At 37.6% G+C, this 23,292-nt stretch overlaps 2 protein-coding genes across 3 annotated transcripts; both read right to left on the reverse strand.

Moving 5' to 3' along the window:
• Positions 1 to 9,353: 9,353 nt before the first annotated feature.
• On the reverse strand, positions 9,354 to 10,269 carry LOC110724136. Its single transcript, XM_021903528.1, has 2 exons — positions 9,935 to 10,269; positions 9,354 to 9,762 (listed from the first exon to the last, which is right to left on the reverse strand). The coding sequence occupies exons 1-2, from the start codon at positions 10,177 to 10,179 to the stop codon at positions 9,624 to 9,626; spliced, it is 384 nt and encodes a 127-aa protein (XP_021759220.1). The 5' UTR covers positions 10,180 to 10,269; the 3' UTR covers positions 9,354 to 9,623.
• A 516-nt stretch (positions 10,270 to 10,785) lies between these two features.
• Positions 10,786 to 21,903, reverse strand: LOC110724134 (probable protein S-acyltransferase 16). 2 transcript variants are annotated; one of them, XM_021903526.1, is made up of 8 exons: positions 21,161 to 21,903; positions 21,022 to 21,045; positions 14,688 to 14,780; positions 14,503 to 14,604; positions 14,253 to 14,330; positions 14,004 to 14,102; positions 13,821 to 13,916; positions 10,786 to 11,393 (listed from the first exon to the last, which is right to left on the reverse strand). In XM_021903526.1, the coding sequence occupies exons 1-8, from the start codon at positions 21,434 to 21,436 to the stop codon at positions 11,283 to 11,285; spliced, it is 879 nt and encodes a 292-aa protein (XP_021759218.1). In that variant the 5' UTR covers positions 21,437 to 21,903; the 3' UTR covers positions 10,786 to 11,282. The 2 variants fall into 2 exon arrangements, with proteins under 2 accessions (XP_021759218.1, XP_021759219.1); XM_021903527.1 differs by lacking the exon at positions 21,022 to 21,045 and having other exon boundaries at positions 21,161 to 21,900.
• Between the last annotated feature and the right edge of the window lie 1,389 nt (positions 21,904 to 23,292).

Below are 23,292 nucleotides of genomic sequence, written 5' to 3' on the forward strand. Positions count from 1 at the left end.
GATATCCAAGACGAGGACGAGGATGAGGCTAAGAAGGGCAACGATCAGCATCCGACCAATGATGAGATGGCAGATGAAAATGAAGTTGAGTCCTCTCCCGAAGCTGATTAAATTTTAAGTGTTTTCTGCGGTCGAATGGCCTTTTCAAATACATTTCCGGCCTGCGTGCCGAGTATCCTTGTTTCTTTATCGATAGTGGGGTCGGGTTACTCAACAATTTCCTTTTCTCTTTCACCGGTTGTTAAACCGGTTAACAATTTAACTTATTTTGGCTGATCAAGGGATCAGCTTTATTTATGAATCATCCGGCCGTTAGGTCAGTTTCCAATACTTGTGTTTAAAATTTGATACTTGTTATGAATTTAAAAACTGAATTTGTTGTGTATGGGTTACCAGAGCTTTTGCCCCTGGGCGCTTGTACGTTTGGGTTTAGAAGTTGGTTGATTGACTTGGAAATTTGCAATACCTGATGGGGGTATGGCTAATTTCTAAGTCAATCAATCACTAAGGTGATTTCCCCAAGCCAAGCGCGCAACCGGCCACTTGAGCAGCCGGTGCTTATTCAAGGTGGTCAATGGCCGTTTCATACTAGCGGGATGGCTATTCATGTTAGAAGCACTAGTTGCGTGAACTAGGATGCAATATTACAATTGTCCGTCTCTGTGCTTTGTGGCATTGGAAACCAAGCCTTCATTCACCAGGCGATCTAAGGTGCCTACCCCATTTAAAAAGGGTTCCCTTGCCATAATTAACCGACTTTTGCCCAGTTGAACTTGGCCGTCTGTGAGTAGACATACTACAATTATCCAATTATACTTTATGTCCGTTTTCCCCTATTGGGAAGACTTGTATAATTTCATTGAATAGTGTAATAGAGAACTTCAGTTATTAACTGGTTGATGTCTTTTGACATCCGATCTCTACACTTAGTCGTTCTTTTAAACTGTTTTAGTCAGACAACTATAAGTTGACCAATTTGGCCGTTCAATCTTTGTCGTCTGCATATGCATGTAGAGCAAACGATAGAATGCCCTCTACGACGATAACACCCGGAGGGGCGTCGCTGGATGCCATACACATGTTGGACCAGACATAAAATATAAATTTGCATCCGGCCACTGGCCTCAAGTTAAATATCAAATTAGCCGCCAAGTTTTTAACCTAGCTTATTTATTCAGTGGACCGTCTGTGTTTTCAATAGGCAGTAGTATATTGTTACGCATGTATATATACAAAATAAAATTAATATTGGAAACAAAAAGCAACTTTTTCATTGATAGGCTTTTTATTTACAAAAATTTACAAGTCTTAGAAGTAGTACTTTTTCAAGTTATCTACATTCCAAGTCCTACGTAGCCGCCTACCATCTAGAGTTTCAAGCCGGTAGGTGTTGTCTCTCACTTCTTCATAGATCCGGTAGGGGCCTTCCCAATTAGGAGTTACCTTTCCTTACTCATTGGCCCTACCGGTTTGCCTCTCCATCATATACCGTAAACCATGAGAAATGGGGTTTCACCGGTTGCCCCTTTTTTAGCTGTCTAGATGACCCATAGGGCATGAATCAACTCTTCAGCCCATAAACCACCAGCTCTTTCAATTTTCTTTTTGATAACGTATGAGATGAGTTTGTTAAAGGCTTCAACTTGGTCGTTTGCTTGGGGTCGGCCGACTGATGCAAAACAATGTGAGATCCCTTGATCTCCTAACCAAGTTTTAAGCTGAGGCGTCTCAAATTGAGGTCCATTGTCAAACACCATTGACATAGGTACCCCTAGCCGGGTGATAATGTTCTTCCATATAAAGGAGATGACATCCTTTGTATTGATGTCTTTGACCGCCTATGCTTCCACCCACTTGGTTAAATAATCTAAAACTATAAGAATATAACGCTTTCCGCCTGGTGCGGGCGTATACGGACTTAGAATGTCCATGCCCCATTTAGCAAACGGGAATGGGCTGTGGATTGCCGTTAGATCAGTCGCAGGGCGCTGGATTAGCTTGCCAAATCTTTGACACTTGTCACATTTCTTAACAAACTCCATGGCATCTAACTCAAGACTGGGACAGAAATAGTGCCGCATGTTTTTGACGGCTAAGGACCTGTCGCCTGCATGAGAGGCGCAGTATCCCGCATATAATTCTTTGAGAACTTCTCTCCCCTTTTCTGGGGTAACACACTTCAATAGACACTTTAGAAATCGCGCCTTGAAGAGCTCTCCTTCCCTCATCTCGAAGTTTTCAGCACGCTTCTTAAGTATGGCCGCATCCTGGGGTGAATCAGGGAGTGTGTCGTCTGTCAGATACACCCGGATGCCATCCATCCAAGTAGATTTTTGGTCCAATACTCTAATGGGCTCGTCATCAGATTTGCTCCATTTTCCATCACTTCCTAGAAGACTAACTGAGGCATATCATAGGAGGCGGAGGATGTCAATTTTGACAGAGCATCCGCCTAGTTGTTTTCAACCTGGACACTTTACTAAGATGAAATTGTTCAAGTGTCCTAGCTTCAGTCTTGACCACCTGCAAATATTTGATCATATCCGGATGGGTGGCTTCATACTCACCATGTTATTGTCTAACGACCAACTAAGAATTAGAGCAGGCGTCAATTTTTGTTGCCCCTGCCGCCTTACACATGCGGATACCAGCTAGTAGGGCATCATACTGCGCCTCATTGTTTGAGGCCTGGAATTTGAACCATAGTGCATATTCATATTTATCTCCTTCCAGAGATTGACATATGATGCCTGCACAACAACCGTTCATAGTAGAGATCCCGTCTACATGCACCTTCCAAACCTGATCAAGATTGTCCGGAGTAACTGGCCTTGTCATTTCGCAAATGAAGTTGGCAAATGCCTGACCCTTCACTGCCTTTCTTGGTTCATATGTGATTTTAAGACTTTGCATTTGAATATCCCATTTGAGCATTATGCCGGATGAGTCTAAGGTTGTCATTGGCCGCTTGAGGGGTTGATCTACGTAGATCACCACCGGATGTGCCAAGAAGTATGGTTTTAACTTCTTAACATCCATGTAAAGTGTAAGGCCAAAATTTTTAACCATGGGGTACCGGAGCTTAGCATTTCTGAGTACATGGCTAATGAAATAGACCGAGAGCTGAATACCGTCTCTCTCAGCAAGGAGAACGGCACTGAGAGCATGATCTGAGATGGCCAGGTACATGTAAAGCGTCTCCTTTGGCAAAGGGCTAACAAGACTTGGCAAGAAGTGTAAATGTTCTTTCAATTTCTGAAAAGCCGCCCTCAGCATCATCTCCCCATTCAAATCTAGTCTTCTTCCTGACTTCTTGGAAGAAATAAAGGCATTTGTCACCTAACCGACTGAGAAATCTCCCAAGCGCAGCCAGACAACCGATAAGCCACTGAGCTTCCTTGACAGTGTGGGGTGACTTCATGTCAATCACCGTCTATATCTTCTCGGGGTTAGCCTCTATCCCCCTTTGATCAATTATGAATCTAAGAAACTTCCTAGACTCAACACCAAAAACACATTTTTTGGGGATTCAACATGACCTTTTGTCGCCTTAGTGTGGTGAAGGTTTCTCGGAGATCAGCAAGGTGATCCGTCTGTAGCTTGAATTTTACTATCATGTCATCAATGTACGCCTCTACATTCCTCCCAATCTGATTAATGAAGACTGTATTAATCATCCGTTGGAAAGTGGCCGGCGCATTCTTCAAGCCAAAGGGCATCACCGTATAGCAAAATAACCCCTGATCAATGACGCTTCTCTTGATATTTTTTCCAAAGGGGTATCTGATGGAAGCCAGAGTAGGCATCCATAAAACTCATCAAGGCATCCCTGGCTGTAGAGTCGATAAGGCTGTCGATCTTTGGAAGCGGGTAACTGTCCTTTAGACATGCCTTGTTCAAGTCAGTTTAGTCAACACACATGCGCCAAGTACCATTCGGTTTCTTTACAAGCACCACGTTCGCAACCCAATAAGGGAAGTTACATGGTCGAATGAACCCGGCGTCTAACAGCTTTTTGACCTTGGCAGCTGCCGCCTGACTTCTTTCCTCGCCGTGATTTCTTTTATTTTGCCGGATGGGCTTCTTTTGGATACGACGAGTTTGTGAATAAAGAGATCCAGGCTGATGCCTGACATCTCTTCCACTTCAAAGGCAAAAATGTCTTTGAATTCTTTCAGCAGAAGGTGCAAGTCTTCACCAAGATTTTCAAAGGCAATCGTCCCCACCTTAACAATTTGCTCTGGATGTCTATCGTCTAGAGTAATATCTATGTGTTCACCAGCCGATTGGGGACAGAGATCATCTAACCGTTCCCCGATAGTGATTGCTATTTCTTCTCCTTCTTCACATCCACCAGCTATTCAATTTTTCTTTTCTTTGCGGCTGTTGAAGGGGGTGAATCAGGGTCCTTGACATCGTTAAGGTATATTGGCTCCTTTGTCTAACCCGCTAAAGCAGCAGTCGTCTTGACGTCAGAGAGATAACACTCTTTAGCCGTCTTTTGATCCCCGTTGAAGGAGCCAACAGAGCCATCATCCTCTTCATACTTGAGAAGCATGAAAGTTGGGATGATGACGGCCTTGCACTCGCTCAGAGTAGGTCGTCTAAGAATAATGTTGTAGGTGGTAAGCTCTTTAACCACTAAGAACCGGACGACCATGTGTCGCCCTTTTCCCTTTCCCCCTTCTGGATGGGTATATAGATTTGTCCGACTGGGTGCACGACCCCTCCGCTAAAGCCAACTAATGGATGGGAGACGTCACGTAAATTGTCCCGCTTGTAATTAAGCCTGGACAGACACTTGTAGCTGATGAGATCAAAGGAGCTACCCCTGTCTATGAGGATCTGACCAACCGGTTGGTTGGCGACCTTGCATTCAATGACGACTGGGTCGTCATGCGGTCAACGAACTTTTCCCTGATCCTTCTCAATGAGAGGACGTCTGGGAATGTTCCACTGGAGGACACCTGGACATCATTAATTGAAGGGATCATCTTCTTCATATGGTCCTTGGTGCCCTGAATGGTCGGGCCACCGCATGCGAATCCGCCAGCTATAGTGTAAACCGGATCCTTGTCAGTATCCAAGCTACTAGTAGGCTAGATAGTTTCTGACGACTGCCCCAGATTCTTCGTAGAAGTCGCTTTGGACTTCAAGACATAGGACTTCAGCAAGCCCTTGTCAACCAGTCGATCCTGTGTCCGCTTAAGGCTATAGCAGTCGTTGGTGTCATGGCCCACTTCCTGATCATGGAAGTGACAAAATTTATTCTTTTTTCACGATTGAACGAAATTCTTCATATGATTCAGCTTCTCAATAGTCATCCGGTCCTTCACCTCTGTAAAGATGGTGTAACAGTCTTTATTGAATTCATACCGTAATACATACGGTTTGAATTCTTTCTTTTTCTTTTTGGACGGCTGATCAGGTTCCTCAACCGCCAAAACTTCTTTTCTCTTTTTTCTCTCTTCAGCTTTCTAAGCCTGTTGAGCAGACCGACTCTATTTTTGCTCGTCGGACTTCTTGGAGTCCCACTTATGGTTGGACGAGTAGAGTTCGGTGGCTTGGATAAAGCACTCTGCCTCTATTAACGCCTCTTGAAGGGTGAATACCCTCTTTCGGATAAGGTTGACCCGTCCTTCAGACCCTTGAAGAAGTCTGTATAGTCTACCTCATTAGACAGCCCCTGGATTTGAATTCTCACCAGGTTGAACCGCCTGACATAGGAGCGAAGTCCTTCTCTGTCTCCCTGCCGGATGGTGCTCAAGTCGAGACTTGTTTTCTTGGCAGGGATGTTTATCGAGAAGTTAGAGGCATATAGGAAGGCAATCATCCTGAAGCCGTCAATGCATCTGGCTAGCAGGTTTCCAAACCATTATTGGGCAATGCCCTTCAATGTATCCGGGAAGCACCGACACCACATAGCATCCTCCAACCTGGTATGTGCATGAGGTTGGAGTAAGTCATGAGGTGGTCTTCGGGGTTGGTGGTGCCGTCATAGGCACTCACCAACACATTCTTAACCTAGGCCTTCTCCTTGGTGAACGCAGAAGTTTGTTCACTAAGTTTGAGAAGAAGAAGCTGCCATTCCAAAGGTTGGACATTGTATATCGCCTAACCCCCAAAGAGGATCGGCTGCATGAAATGAGGAGAATACGGACCGTAAACCGTAAGGGGTACGTACGGTGCATTCCAAATCATCTGAGGGTCAAAATGGACAGTATTACCGCCTGTATGGCTCTCATGCAAGGATTGAGTATTCCCTGCAGATGTATTCTTGAAGTTGTTGAGAAAGCACGAAGTAGAGGCTGACTTAGACAGCTGTTGACTTCTCCTGCACACGATGATTTCCCGAGCGTCAGGGGTAGATTTTTGTCTACCCACCGGTTAATCCTCCCGGTGGGGTTTTCTCGGACCCTTCTGAGGCCAAGGATCTTGGACCATTTAAGCGTTGCGGCTGCCTTGTCCTTTGGATGCGAAGTTAGCTGCATGTCCCTGACTAACTTCCACCTCTCTTGAGGAGTCTTCCTTGCCGACTGACCCTTACTTGGGCCAGCCTTACTTTTGGTGATTAGATCCTTGATTTCACCCTTGAAACTAGTCATGAATTTCATGAGTTCGTCCCGAGTAATTGGGGTGGATTCGCTTGGCATCTAGATTTCCCCTTTCGGCTGACCAGGGGGCTTCCTGGTACCCGCCTGGCTTTCACCCCGTTCCAGAGTGTCTCTGGGATGGATGCACCTTGTGATGAGTGAGCCATCGTTCGCAATCTATGTTTCGACCTAAGGATCATCATCCTCATGGTCGGTAAAGACCTCCGGCTGATTAGCCTTAGTGTTAAGAGGCGGTACAGACTCTTGAACCATCCTTGAGGTACTTTCCCCACATACGGCGCCAAATGTTTTGGTTGTTTTTGTCCCTCGGGAGAGTTACAACTCAAAAACTGATTGGGAAACGCCTATTCCTGCAAAACAACGGAAACTCCTGGTGGGTGGAGCTCCGCCTTCGACGATCAAGTTAGAACGTGCTAAAGAAAGTAAAAAGTGCGGAAAAGATAAAAGTGAGATCTTATCAGATTTTGAGATTTGGAGATTTCTCTGATGTAAGAGAATGTCAGAAATATTGTAATAAAAATCAATCTACCCCACAAATGTGGGAAATCTCCCTATTTATAGGGTCATTGGGAAAAGTATGCCCTTACATAAGGCATTTAACCTAGATTTGGTGGGTTTCCCGTGCTTTTGGCCGCCTTTTGGGAATTGCGCCCTTGAAGGCCGCCATTCCTTCTCTTGACAGTGGATTCCATGTGTCATGCTGCTATTGGCCTCTTTTGACCAATTCTAGGTGGACAAGTGTCCTATTTTAAGTGGCCCATGTGGCGGGGTTATTTTCCCCAAAACACAGACCATTCTATTGATTTTGTTAGCTTTATAATTACAACCTAATACTAACTAAAACAAAAACACTTAACAACCTACACACACTAAGAACCATTACAAGAAGATCGAAGAGAACAAAACATTGAAATGGTCTTGCAACAAACAAAAAGTTGCAGAGCCCGATCCACCATAAGAACCGAACCACATCCAAAAAGTGGACCAAGAGAAGCCAAATGAACCGAAGCAGTCGAGATGAACCAAAAGCGCATATTCTTAACATTGAAGAGAATCCAAGCTGGCACTGAAAGCGAAGGGAACTCTAGATCGAAAATGTTGGGAGACGGAAAAACCCGAAGTATGCATCATGTTGCTGAGAAACGGACCTGTGACACCATTCCACTCCTAAGGAACGAAAAACATAACTGCATCCTAGGAGCTTGAGAACAAAACCTGTAGAGTCATCTATCTTAATAACACTACAAGAAACCGTTCATTCAAATGCAGTTTCTCCTCTTGCAATTTTACTAACAGAGAATGCAAGAAAATGGAGGACTTTGCTTAACCCAAACAATAAAGATGGGTAGCCTCCTTCAAGATATTGATTAACCGCGATGACTGACCTTGTCATCACCCAAACTAATCAAGGGATTGATTAACAACGATGACTGACCTCGTCATCACCCAAACTAATCAAGGGATAATAGCAATTGGTTGTATGCCCATATCATCCCACAAACGAGCAACAAGACTTGCAAACCAAACTCCTCCCTCTAAACCACCCTTCTCCTGCAAACTCCATATGCTCGAAAAACTATCCAACTGCACAAATAACTTCCCCCCCCCCCCCCGGAGAACTAATTCAACTACCAGGTGAACGCATTCACACCCTGACAAGACTACTAGTAGGACCACCTTCCTAACGTAAGAGGGGTTGCTTAAACTCACAACCCTCAAAACCCACCAACAAGGCTCCAAAGACCAAGACACACTTCGATAACTTCCAAAACTTGATCTACATTATGAAACTCTAACTCAAGACTATGCCGAGAAAGAGAATTGTAAAACAACAAAAACCCAAGCAACAAAACATACATCTTAAACAAAACAATCATAATTTAACTAAAACAAAACTAATAACAACTAAAATAAACAACAAAACAACCTTGCGAAAGAACAGAGGAGAAGGCCGAGAAAACCAAACCTCAACGGCAGCAACCCCACCCAACACCACTAACAACTGTCCACGGCAACCCAAGAATCCCTCACTGAACCAAACCTTGGATACGCGAGGAAACCCTAACCTTAACTTCACCTTTACCGTCGGGAATTAAAGAAATTCCTTTCGACGACGGCGTTAAAGCTAGCTTTTTGGTTCTTGATTTATAGAAGCAAGCCGCAAAACAATCGACGGAGAACCACTTAAACGCAACCACAACCAACCAAAGAGGACCCCTGAATCTACACCAAACGACCCAAGAAACGAAAATTAAGGTAAGAACGAAAATTAAAAGCATAAACTGAAAAGATGGAAGGGCTAGGCTCGCTGGCGACGGCTAGAGCCGTCGCCGGCGAGCAAGGGCTAAGAACGAGAGGGGCGGTGGAAGCAGGGAGGGATAAGAACAGGGGTTTCTAATTCCTAGGGAGAGAAAGTCTTGAAGCTCAAGTTCGAAATCCTTGTTTTTTTTTTTTTTTTCTTCTTTTGACAAAGTCGAATTCCTTGTTTAAACTAATGTTAGTATAATACTACAACTTACATCAGTCTTTCTTCATACAAATCAATGAATAGACTAGCTTTATATATTATGTTCATGTTTATTTGAGTACACAAACAAGGTAGTGTCAATGATTGTAGACCATATTTTATGTCAATTGATGTAACTTGACCTTGTTTAAGTTCATAAGCATTTCAAAAACACAAAGGTTGTATCAGATTTCCATCTTGCTGACAATGTATCAAAGGAAAAGATTAACAAAGATACATCATACAAGTAATTAGAACTTTTGGGCATCTTTCGTACAGTAATCCCATATTTGATGAACTGGAAGTTATATGAACTTTTTGGAGTCATATTCTCGTGATCACCAATAATACTAAACACATACGAATATTACCGTGTCTTGCATCAATTAAGATTATTACAAGAATATGAGCCTTACAGTTATGTACAATTAGTCAATCCAAAGATGAAATTAATCTACTTAGATGGCGAAAAGCATGATTTTAAAAGGCGATAGGAGTAAAATTTATTTGTCGACTTGGTTGAGCTTGCCAAGGCCATTGCAATTAGCACATACAATTTGAGCTTGATCCTTGCGAGCTGCATTTGCCCTCAGCGCGCTTCCTGATTTCCTGACAAAACCCGCGCCGTCACACTCAGGACACCTGTGTGAAGTACCACACACAATTATCAAACATTACTAAGAAGTAATTAAAGATATAAACAATTGAAATAATGCATTCCTATATTCAAAATTTTAACATAAACTCCAAAATGTCGAAAAATAAGTACATTAGGTACGCTATAATTAACAGGAGAAAGGAAGAAAACACGTACGTATCATTGCGGGAAAAAATAATGGGAAAGGCAGTACCAAGGAGAGCAACAGCAGCAGCACCAGCAATCAAATAAGTGGTGCTGTCAGAGGATAATTCTCCCACTGCTGCCTTCACTGAAAACCTCTTCTTCTGGTGAAGGTTAGGAGGAGATCTAACCGTGATTAAATTTCTTGTAGCTGTTATTTGCGACGGTATCAATGGGTTCATCAAAAATTGGGACTTGAAGGAGGTCATGGTTGCCATTAGTTTTAAACTAAATTTTAGAAGTTTTCAGGGATTTTGGTAAGGTTAAGCCAAGGAGATGATGAAAAAGGGTGCTTAAATTAGCAGGTTTGTGGGTTTATGGATAAGAGGCCACGTCAGAGATTTCATATTCTTCTGTAAATTATTGGATAAGGTTTTATGCCCTACTAACTTGTGGAGGAAGTATAAGTGGAATGCTTGCTAAAAAAATATGGCCAGGTTTAGAAAATAATATTAGAAGTAAAAAATAAGAAATAAAATTGAATGCACAATGAGGGAGCCCTGATGATAAACAAAAATCATTTCAGTCAGATCACATTTTCATAAATAACTCCATATTTATGGGGACCCATATTTAAAAATAGTTCTTGACTTATTCCCCAAATACCACTAGATAAACATTGTTTATCATAAACATAAACTTGTATTTTCTAAAAATTATGTTAGAATACAGTAACTTTTCATAAATAATTAAGACAATGATCCAATGTGTTCTGTAGTGAAAGAAGCTGAATTTTAAGTTAATCATTTCGATATCATTTTTCCAGTACACCTTTTCACTGTCTATGCTTATTATCAAATGCTTCAGCAAAGAGGATATCACAGTTTTTTTTTTTAGTCTCTCATAAATTTCAATCCTTCTTTATTTTCATTTCATGAACAAGAAATGCATGACCATTGGTATTTCAGATTACAAATACACCAATATATTACAAGTTTCTTGTTTTACAAAACTATTGTGTTATACAATTGAATGATGAATAATATCCTCCTAACTAATGGAACCAAGGCTTCAGCTGTGTTGTGATATCCAGACTCCAGTTGTATACCAGCCACAAACAGTTTCTAGTCTCTCAGACTCCATTATTGTGCAACTCCAGAACTGAAGATTTTACTGACAACTATCCATATCAAATAATCATTCAACTTTTGATATATTTTGACTAATCTGTAGCGACAGCCTTAAAACTTGCATTTAGACACTGACATGAAAGCCATTTCAGCAGCTGCATCTAAAACACTCTGGACGAAGAAACCATATGCGCTCCCTGGAACACCATGTAAACTGAATGACTTAGCTTCATAGCCAAAATCATTTCCTTTTATTCTGATGCTGATTCAGTAAGCTTATCATATGCAGTAGGGAAGCGTAATCCTGAACCAATGTGGCCTGAGGTAGGGCATATCCAGCTGAAGACACTTGGCCCAAGGACCTATTGGAGAAGGGAAAATCAACCAAACAATTAATTATTGAAATGGGTATGTTATACATCCCATAAAGCATACAGAAATAAACCTAAATTCATACGCACCAAAAAACTTCAAACTATCTTTCAATTTCCTTTTTCCGCTATACATGTCACAAGGTTTGAGAACAATGCTGACCTTTCCCATATTTTATAAGCTGCAATTTATCTTATTTGAATTACTGATACTAGAACTTCTGTTAGCTAATAGGAGAAAAATGGAGAGAAAAAAATGAAAGGACCCATGTGATGAGGAGACATAGGGGTGTTTGGTTAGGAGCTTTTTAACTCCTAACCAAACACCCCTATGTCTCCTCAACACATGGGTCCTCCGTTTATTTATTTATTTCTCTCCATTGAGTTGGCTAGAGACTTGTTGAACAATCTCTAGGAATAGACTTTCTTATCGTTCTTGGTGGATAGTGATAGTGGTTGTTTGGGAGGGGGGGGGGGAATTGGGAAAAACTCATTTCAAAAAGCTCATTGGGGTGTTTAGTTAGGAGTTTTTTGAAAGAACTTTTTGGGTTCACCAAAACAGCTAATAATTAACAGCTAATATACCAAACACTTTTACATAAACGGCTAGTCAAAACAGTTTATGCAAACAGCTAAAAACTAATTGCCAAACAAAGCCATTGGGATAAATTATGCGCAGATAATTAACAGTTCCAATAAATATGTAGTTTCTATAAAAAGAAATCCTAGAATGGAAGTAGTAGTTCAAAATCTTTGCATAATAGTTGTATGCAATATATGAGTGAAAGTCGGTAACAGCTACAAAAGAAGAATATTTTAGTGAGCTAATAAATTTGTTTTGCAAGGACTTTTTGGCTTGTAACACGGAGATACAAAGTTTCATTTAGCTAAGCTGTCAGCTTCCTTGAAATAGCGTGAAGTCCGGCAAGTAAGGCTGCAATTTAATCAATTTCATAATTAGTTGGGTCTTTGCAAGGAAGCTTCCGCGTAGGTGTTTTAAATCAATTTTGCCTGTAGTCTGATGTGTAATTGTGTATTTTATCATTTTTATGATAGTAAATTTCTATCAAATAATGTTTGTGGGTTTGTCCTTGTTTCACACAGCTTTACAATGCTTTATTATAATCAAATAGGGGAAACCTATAACTACTATACGGATTATGAGTCTATAAATAGTATTTTTGCTGATTAGTTGCAACTTGCAAGGGAAGGGACTGGCATTAAAGCGTATGTATTAGCAATTTTCGCCTTGTTTTATTACCTAATATATCAAGATACAATTCATTGCAATTTTCTTGCTTTTGTTTCATCCTTGTGCTCCTTAAATAAGAAAATTAAAAATTAAACCCCTCATTATAAATTACGAGCTAACAACCATAGTTTTAAGTTTAGTTCTGTTTTGTAAGCTGATTGACACAAATATTTGTTAGAGCTAGCAAGTCTAGGGGGCCATTCGGATCTTCTTTATTAAATCTATATAAATAGATAGTGGAAATTCCCCCATTCCCCCATGCGCCCTATTTCGGAACAAGCTCTTGGTTAAAAAGACTGATGTGTAGTCGACACTTGCACTAAGCTCTTCATAAAATTTTCCAGTAAACCGACGACTGGAGTCTGGCCGTCCTGAGTGATAAGCACTACTAAACCTAAGTTCAGTGCCTAATTTCTTCCATAGCAACCTTTATCAGAGCGCAGACTGGTGTATTGATCGGACATAATGCTCCTCTTTCGTCATAAGGCGTGGTTTCTCACGCCCTAAACAGCTAAACCTGTATTCTCATACACACAATCTGACACCCACACACCCCCTCTGCAACCCTTTTCCCTAAGATCGCAGTCATTCCTGGGGTTCTTATGTTTTTAAAGAAAAAAAAAAAAAAAAAAAGGATAAGATCAGGGATCTTTTGTAAGCTCCAGACACTAAAAGTAGCTAATGAGTGAGGCTATGCTATAGCTGCTTTGAAAATGATAATTTATATGAAGAAAGAAAATGTATTCACAATACTGAAGATTAAGAATCCTATCCTTCAAAGAACACTTGCAAGCCAAATAATAAACACCCAAATCCTTGCTCATGTCATATCTTCAGCCACAAGCCTTAGAAGCAGAGTGAAACTTACATATCCCCCCCCCCCTCTTCCCCCAAACACACACACACACACACACACAAAATTTCTTTTTTATAGTGAAAAAAAGCTACAAATTCAAGCAAAACAAAAAGAAATTTAGTAAGTAATCCTAGACTGTACCATAATTATAAAAGTTCAAACTGATTAAATTGAAGAGATAAGTTTAAATAGTTATGACATAAGAAAGCTAAAGCACACAGCCCAAATCATATGCACGAAATTAATTTGTTCTATATCAACAGTATACCCTACTTGCAAAATATTTACTAGTGATATGTAGGAAACTTACCAAAGTTAAATTTTCAAAAGCACCGAGATCATAAGGATGTCTGTACACTTCTCCTCCTTTCTCTGCAAGCCACATAGCTCTGACTCCTTCACAATACTGCAATGTATGTCCAAAATAAATTAAAAAAACCATTCAGCAATGAAGAAATGAGCAATATATAACACCAATTTGATGAATGCAAACCTCAATAGTAGTCTTATTTCGTAGAGTCAGGTAGATATGCCAGCCAAGGAGAACGCCAAGTGCTATAGTCAAAGGAAATAAAAGCAGACATGATACCACCTGTGAAGAAAATATACAATTGAACAATGAATATCCCACATGGGTTCCAAGCAAGAAAATAAACATCATCCTAGAACATCGAATAATTTAAATCAACAATTACCCAAAATAAAATGATTAAGAGAAAGAAAAACGCAATGGAAGCTTTACATATACAGTTCTTGATGATTCTTCATTTTGCTGTTCATCCTTTACAGTGTCATAAACTATACTACCCAGAAGCAATACCTGAAAAATGCAAAAGGGTAAGAATCAAAAATATGATTTGATTAATGTCTGCTAATCCCTCACTAATTGCTTCAAGAAAACAAATGTATAACATTTTAAAAATAAACAAATTCAGAATAAAATAAAATTATAAAAAGGAAAAGAAAGCATAGATGACACAACGTGAACGTACCGCAGAGTGTATGCATGCTATTACAGCATATAGGACAAAGATAAAAAACGCCTTATAGTTAGCATGGCCTACACAATTATTTATCCATATGCAGTGGTGGTCCTGGCATTCATAAAACTCCATTAAAATGCATATCCACTACAATATACTCAGTCAGGTACAGGTACAATTAAACAGACGCATACCATCCGCAAAACACATCTTTTGCATACTCGACAATGATGTGCACGAGGAGGCTTGTAATGGGAGCATTTCTGACAATATCTTAAGTCACCACTCTGCAATAGGGTATCCACACATGAATAAGCGTAAGATTAATCACTCTGCCATCCCAAAGCATTTGAGACACCAGAACAAACTATTAATTAAATCATTCCAGACTTGATCATCAATCAACAAGGATGATACAACCTTGATGCATATCCAGAACAAGCAGTTATAGCTACTAGTCCACATTGGTAGAAATTCAATTCAAATCCCATTGATATAAAAAAAGGAAAGGAAAAAAAAAAGTGAAAAATGAAAAAGAACATAGTTGGGAAATTTTCTGGAGGATTCAGAAGCATCCACGTCAAGGTTCGTCCAAAATGCATGAGAATTCCCTTCAATTATAATGGTGAGATCAGGGTATCTAAATAGGTTTAAGGATTACTTTTGGTGATATGTATCATATCCAACTTTAAGTAGACTCCTTAATTGACTTGAAATGAGTGTAAAGAGTAGAAACACTCAAAATAGAGGAAGTTAGAAAGGAAAAAGGGAAACATATCCAATTTTAAATAGACTCCTTAATTGACTTGGAATGAGTGTAAAGAGTAGAAACACTCAAAATAGAGGAAGTTAGGAAGGAAAAAGGGAAACAACGAAGCATTAGAAATCAGACTACTGTAAACAAAAGAAACAGTGGAATTGACACCCTCAAATGATACAAAATTAACCCATCAAAAGGAGTAACAAAAAATAACAAATACAGTATACATGAGGTCAATAAAACTACTATCATAGTATCATCACTTGTATCTTGTACATTAGTACTAGTTGTAGTGCATAGTTACTATAATTCATAAATAAGACACAGAACTAAGCAGAACACAAAGAAGCTATAGCTAACAGATGCATGTGAAGGCTAATTACAGAGGCATATCATTATTACAACATTTTTCCAGGGAAAAATAACAGAAATAAACAGGCAGACATTCAAAGATGCATTAAATAATCAACCATCATGTACACAAAAAAGTTTCTGGTCTTGCCAAACAAGTCCACTTAAGTGCCATTGTGCTTTTTACATAGTATATTAGGTGAAAGATGGAGGTATTTTATAGGAATTCTTGATCATCTTTCTGCATTCGTTTTTCTCCTTTGAAGTCAAGCTACATCATCAATTTATCCCTATGCTGTCTATTCTTTCTTTTATGACATGTAATCTTTTGAGGATTCACTGATCTATACTGTACCTTAGTGCATTCAAATGCTGGTAGTAGATCCGAAGAAGCACTTGGTAACAGTATTAGACAATAATAAGGCATTAGCACAAAATTTGCCTGCTGCTTTAAATTGCTATACAATGTTGGCAATTGCAGGTGGTAATGGGTTTGGAAATCAGTTGCATTTGTGGTGGCTGTGGCAAGGCGGAGTTCCTTAAGAATTTTAGAATAGGAAATGTTTAGGATAGTAGTTACACAAAAAAGTCAAGATATCTTTTCAGATCTGTGCTAATGGGAAGAAAACTAGGTCTGCAAGTTTCTTAGATTTTTAAAGGATCTGTGTAAACGCAAGACGCTGACAAAATGATTGGCTGGAAGGGGACGAGAGATAGAGAGGTACAACTTAAAGCTATGTACTTAGAAGTTACATGGGATCATGAAGCCATCCTCCATAGCTGATATTACTTGTGTCCAGAAATATATGGCAAAGAGCTACACTCGGAGAGAGCCTTTGGTGAGATAGGAGAAAACTAATCAAATTGTTACTAGTTTGCCTGCAAGACTGATCGTCTTCTTTTAGTTGACACCATAAAGTTGGGTCTTTGGCACCAAGTTGCACACTAGCTTCCTGGAATCCTTTTATATTAGAAACAGCATGTTAATAATAGAAACTTGAGTTGTGTGTTGTGGGCCGTGAATATAAAACAATTTCTGCCTCTAGTTATTCCATTTTCAAGCATGAGACAATAGCAGATGGGAATATCACTGTTATTACACTATTGAGCAAAGATAAAGGGAATATAGTTATTACACTATTGAGCAAAGATAAACATTGTGTCAAAAAAAAAGCAAAGATAAACAAATCAAACACTTGAACTTTGAGGGTGAAATGTATTAAGAAGGATCGTAAGAGCCAGTACCCTTTCAAGCTCAAAAGGATAATTATTTAATGGAGTGTTTCCGCTTTCCTTAGAGTAAATCAAGGTTTGTTGAAAAGTGTGCATCAACTGACTAATCAAAGCATTAGGCTGCCAATATCATATCTTGAGGGGTGAAAATTATCTCCTGTATCATTGGCAACTGTTCTGTGTCTAGAAGAAAAGAAACGGAATAGCTCAAGCCTCAAGATACCTAAAATTTTCACAATCAAATACCATATCTGAAGCTAGTTATAAAATACCTTAGGAAACGAAGAAAATGTATTAAAAAATAAATGAATTACATGATGTGCATTTGCGCTGTATAAGCTCAAACCAATCTCGAGGTAAGAGAGTTCAACTATGAGACGTCAATCAAAGTTATGGGTTTAGTCTCGAATACTTGTTTCCAATACCAGGCAAAGAACAATACGTTCAAAATTTTAATCTCAATAATCACTCTTCAATTCTATAAATGAAAACACACCAATTTATAAGGCATACTTCCCATGCCCAATAGGATACTAAAAGATGAAATACACCCAAAAGTAATCCCTAAAAGCAAGGAAATTCTAATTATATCCCAATGTAAAGGGTGTATTTTATCCCATAACCCAAAAGACTAGACTACATGGCCATGTGAAATACACTACACGGTTATGTACAAATGTACTTCTAGTCCAGAGTCATTTTACTCCTTTACTCCTTACTACACCGTCGCGCATTTAACTAGAATCTTAGACTTAGGGGTGCTTATGAGACGAGACAACTCGCAAGCTACTCGAGCTCGACTCGGTCAAAACTTGATTTGAGTGAGCTCAACTAGAGCTCGAGATTGACTCGAAATGTTAATGAGTCGAGTCGAGTAGCTCAATACTCGACTCGTGAGAAACTCGAATCTCTTTATACATTTATGATATTTATAAAAATAAAAATATTTTGATTCAAAAACTTTATTTTTCAAAAAAAATTAATAAAATTTATAATATTAATATACTCGCATCATCACATATATATTTCTTGTAATACAATATTAATGAGAAGGAACAAATGTCATACTAAATAGAAGGTTCTATTTAGAATGAATCAATTAGCAAGCTACTCAAGATCGACTCGGTCTACGATCGTCTCGATGTGTTAACGAATCGAGTCGAGCTACCCCAAACTCGAACTCGACTCGCATCATAAGCACCCCTAGTTAGACTGAATTAATTATGAAAACAAATACTTCCTCCTCTTTTTAGTTGCATAACTTTTCAAATTGCGGATTCCTAGACAATTTTTGGAAATGAGAGAGAATAAAAATAAGGATCCATGTGATAGAGAATAGATAGAGTTTATTAACTAAAAAGAAAAGTGATGCAACTAATTAAAAACTTACGTTTTAGAAAAGTGATGCAACCAAAAATAAACGGAGGAAGTACCTGATTCTATTAACCATGTGTGATTTTTTTATTGACGCCACCAAATCTCACGTTTAATAGATGACTCAAACATAAATAAATAAAGTAATTAAATCCCACTCATGATGTCCTTGATCCCGCATCATACTCCCCTGTTATATATAGAAAATAAATAAATAAATAAATAAACCTAGTCTAAAGTTTTAGCAAAGCATGGATATCATCCAAATCAATCAAACATGAACCAAATGAATATGTCTAGTCCATCCACCCATGTCATGTTTAGAACTCACATAATTATATGATTGAAAACAATTTTGCTGTCCACAACTAATGCATGGACCCATTGACAGAAACAAACCCAGTTTATTAGCAGACCACGCCTAAAAATTCTGGACTTTCATAGGTGAAAAGTAAACAGCTAAAACAATCAAGAGAAAAAAAAAAGGAATTGTTGAAAAGCCCTGGTAACGAGGGAGAACGAAGCAAAACAAATCCGTACTCAAACTGGGTTTTTTAGATCATGAAATATTTTGAAAAAGTTTGGCTCTTGATACCAAATGATGTGTACTTGCTTGGTGTTTGAAAGGAGGCTCAAACCAATCTCAAGGTATGAGGGTTCGACTATGGAATCTCGATCAAAGTTGTTGGTTTAATCTCGAAAACATGTTTGCAGTCTCAAGCAAAGATCAATACGTTCAAAATTATAATTTCAATAATTACTCTTCAGTTTTATTAATGAAAAGACACCTATTTATAAGGTAATAAATAGGATTTTAAGGTGTCGTTTAGTAGACGAAAAAAACATAGGAAGTTGAAATTCCTAGTAATTGAATTCTTTTGTGGTGTTTGGTTGACAAATTCATGGGAAATAGAATTCCTTAAAATTTCCACTTCCCAACTTCCCATGGTTAACCAAATACTTTTTAGAATTTCCTAGGAAATCCAATTACATGGAAAATAAAGATTCCAGCGAATATGCAATTTCTACATTCAACCAAACGAGTCCGAAAAGACAAAATAAACTCAAAAGTAATCCCTAATAAGAAAAAAAAAATCCTAATTATATCCTAATAAGAGAAAAAAACTAGACTACATGGCCGTGTGAAATACACTACACAGTAATGTACTTATGCATCCTAATACACGGTCATGTACTCCTCACTAAACTCTAATGTACTTAACTAGAGACTGATCTAATTATGAAAACAAACACCTAATTCTATTAACCATGCGTGACTTTTTTTATTAACGCCACCTAATCTCACAGATAATAGACGACTCAAACATAGATAAAGAAAGTAAACAAAATTTTCCTCATGATGCCTTTGATCTCATCATTATGTGGATGGATCCTATGGGTACCATCCATAGTTGATCAAACATACAATACCCAAAGTTTAATAAGAATCTCACCACTACACTTTTCCATAAGAATTTTCAATAAAAGGCAGGAAATAAATAATAAATTAACAAAACAAGGAAGAGAGTTATAACAAGGGCCCAGGCACCAAGTTAAGAATACCATGCTATCTAGGCTCAGCAATTCAAAACTAATAAAGCTCTTATCTTTGGAATTGTCATGTAGTTAGGATGTTGGACACAAGCTGAGAAGGATGAGAGGATGAAGTTCTTTGCTACCACTACATAGATGACAGACTGCCTTGCAATCACTACACGGTAACATAATGCGGCAGCAAAAACACCCATATTAGACAGAATTACAGGGGAGAGGCTATGCTTATTAAATATTATACAAAATAAAAATGTAATGGTGACATAGTTTGGAAATCTAAAACTGTAATGTAAGGCATGTAATGCTTTTGCCAAAATAAAAATAAAAAATGTAATGTAAGGCATGTAATGCTTTTGCCAAAAGCGTTTGAAGATTATAAGCCTTCCTCTACGCATTGTGTCTTCAGTGACAGTAGATGACACCTCTAAGACACAGCTTCCTTCAACACCCAAATAGATTTATACTATCACCACACATCAATTAAAAATGGGTCAACATAGCAACCCTAACTCCTGTAGTCCTGCAGAGATGCTGTGTTAACCACTGCATATTTCTGATTGTTTCAAGTCATTTCCCAAGGTCTCCCAACACTCCTTATATAGTGCATTGTCAACTCAAAGTAATCAAGTAACACATTGTTTCATAAATACAGTGATCAAGTAACACGCATTCAGGCAAAAAACCAATTTCCAAACAAATTGACCATACTCTCCCCTAATACCTAAATACTCAATCAGATTCTTCATGCTATCACCAATCACCATAGCTATTCTAACTCTTGCAGAGATAATCAATTCACCATTACATGGTTAATGTCATGTGCCAACAAAACACTCCTTGTATGCTGCATCATCATTTCAGCATATTCTCCCCGCTATACCAGCCAGTTTAATATCCCACATCATATTATTGATTAGATGTGAGTTTATATGAGCCATTTTATCATTTTGAAAATCTAATCACATGTCACATTACTTCAAAACTAATAAGTAATATGGTAAAAACAAGGCGATTGATTAGGCACGACACAGAACATCAAACTGGCTAGACACGCGCGTTTCACAACAATGTGCACAGCCCTTCCACAGGCAGGTACGCTAATCAGGCAGATAGCAATGCAGCCGGAATCAATTTTTCGACCATTCTATGCTATTAAAACAGACAGTATGATCTACCATAAAGTTAATTACGGATCAAAAGGTAATAAAATTCTACCAAGAAAAATAGATTATTAACAAGGATCATGAATAATTCACCTTAAAATCTGACCATGCAATTCCCTTGAGCCGCGAAATTAACCAACAGAAACGCAAACTAAAAATTACACAAATCTGAAACAAACACACAGAACAAAAACAAAAAAATTAAACAAAATTCATAGAAAAATCACATTACCTTTCGCTTAACCTCTTGGATCGAATTATGGGAATCTTCAATATCGGGGGTAAAAGAAGAAGGAACTCGACCCGGATCCCGAACAATTGCAATGGCATAGGTAAATATACAATTGATAGCAATCGCAGTGAAAACGAAAGCATTCATAAGACCAGGGGATGAAAATAGACCAAACCATCGATCAATGAAAACAAAGATAGTTGCATAATAGATGTAGCAGATTGCAGAAACTACCATTACTACTGGAAGTGTTATTTTACACTTTTTCTTGCTCATTCTTTTTTGGGTTTTGTTGAATTGAGTTTTATGTTATTTATGGTAGAGAAAGAGGCGGAGGCACCGGAGACGGTGTCCCGCGGAAGTAGTGGAAAGCGGGAATTAGTGGGTGTAAAGGCGGAGGTTGGGAGTTTGGTAAAGAATGACACCCACGGTGGCTGCGTGGTCACACGGGTGTTGTTTGATTTTACAAATTTTTAAAGATCGGGTTGTATCTAGGATTTTTTTTTTTTTTTTTTTTTTTTTTTTTTTTTTTTTGACAGAGGGTTGTTTCTAGTTCTAGGATCTTTGATTTGTACCGAATTAGTCCGTACGAATCAAGGATTTTGAAATCGGATTGAATATGGAAAGAAATTATATTGAATGGAAACAAATTATAAGATGTTTAGTTGTAAAATTAAGAAAATTAGATTAGGTTTCGTATGATAGACGGTAATTTTAATAAATATTTTGAAAATTAACAGTGTTAAATATTTTGATTTCTTATGTTATATTCATATTAATTGAATGCTAAAAAACAACAAAAATGACAGAAAAATATCACACTGAGAATAATCAATATGTTTCTTTATTGAAAAATCTTACTAAAGTATTCATAGAGTATTAATTGATTGAAATTTTAATCATAACTTATTCATACAAATGACAAAAGTATCATTTGTTGATTTGATATTCGTATTTCATTACTTAAGCTTGTAGCTTCTACTACATAATTTTACAAAAAAAAAAAAATCAACAAAACAATATATAATCTTGTTGTATTAAACATATATAGTACACAATATGTCTTTCCAAAAAAACCAAAAGTCATATGTCACAAATTATGTTAAGAATATTATTTTTTTTATTTTTTGCATAAGTTATAATTGTCAATATGTTTTTTGTGGAAAGTTATATCAAATATTTTTCCTAAATAAAAAAAGTTGTATCAAAATCTTTTGTTTTAGTTTATATGCAATTTTTACTTATATGTAGAAAGATTTAATTTGTTTCTTAAATAGAATTTTTTTTCAAAAAAAAAAAAAATAAAAATAAAAAAAAAACCTAATGACACACCAAGAGATGACACATGTCATTGATGATGTGTCTTTTAGTATATATAATATATAGATGACACGTGTCATTGATGATGGTCTTTTAGTATTAATAAGTTATTGATAAGAGAGAAATTGGGAAGAAAATATATACATATACATATATATATACATATACATATATATATACATACATATATATATACATATACATATATATATATACATATATATATATATATATATATATATATATATACATATATATATAGGGATCCGGTGAGAATAGGTTCATATGTGAGAATTCATACTTATATGAGAACTGATCTACAATTTAGAACACGTGAGTAAAAATTTAGAACATACGAGTAAAAATTTAGAACATATGAATAATAATTTAGAACATATGACTAATAATTTTGAACATGTATGTGAGCAATAATATAGAACATCTAATTCAAGAATTAGAACATGTGAGTAAAAATTTAAAAAATTTGCTTTATGAAATTTAGAACATATGATTTAAATTTAAAACATCTGATTTAAAATTTAGAACATGTGAATAAAAAATTTAGAACACTTGGTATAAAATATAGAAAATGGGAGTAAAAATATTGAACATATAATTTAAAATATATAACATGTGAGTAAAAATTGGAATATATGCTTTCGAATTTAGAGCATATAACTAAAAATCTTAAAACACATGCACGTTTTAAAATTTAGAACATATAAGTTAAAATTTCGGAATAAGTCATTCGAAATTTATAACATCTAACTTAACTAATTTATGGTTTAGAACATGTGAGTATTAATTTAGAA

This window comes from Chenopodium quinoa, unplaced genomic scaffold (assembly GCF_001683475.1).
Source record: "Chenopodium quinoa cultivar QQ74 unplaced genomic scaffold, ASM168347v1, whole genome shotgun sequence".
Taxonomy (NCBI): Eukaryota; Viridiplantae; Streptophyta; class Magnoliopsida; order Caryophyllales; family Amaranthaceae; genus Chenopodium; species Chenopodium quinoa.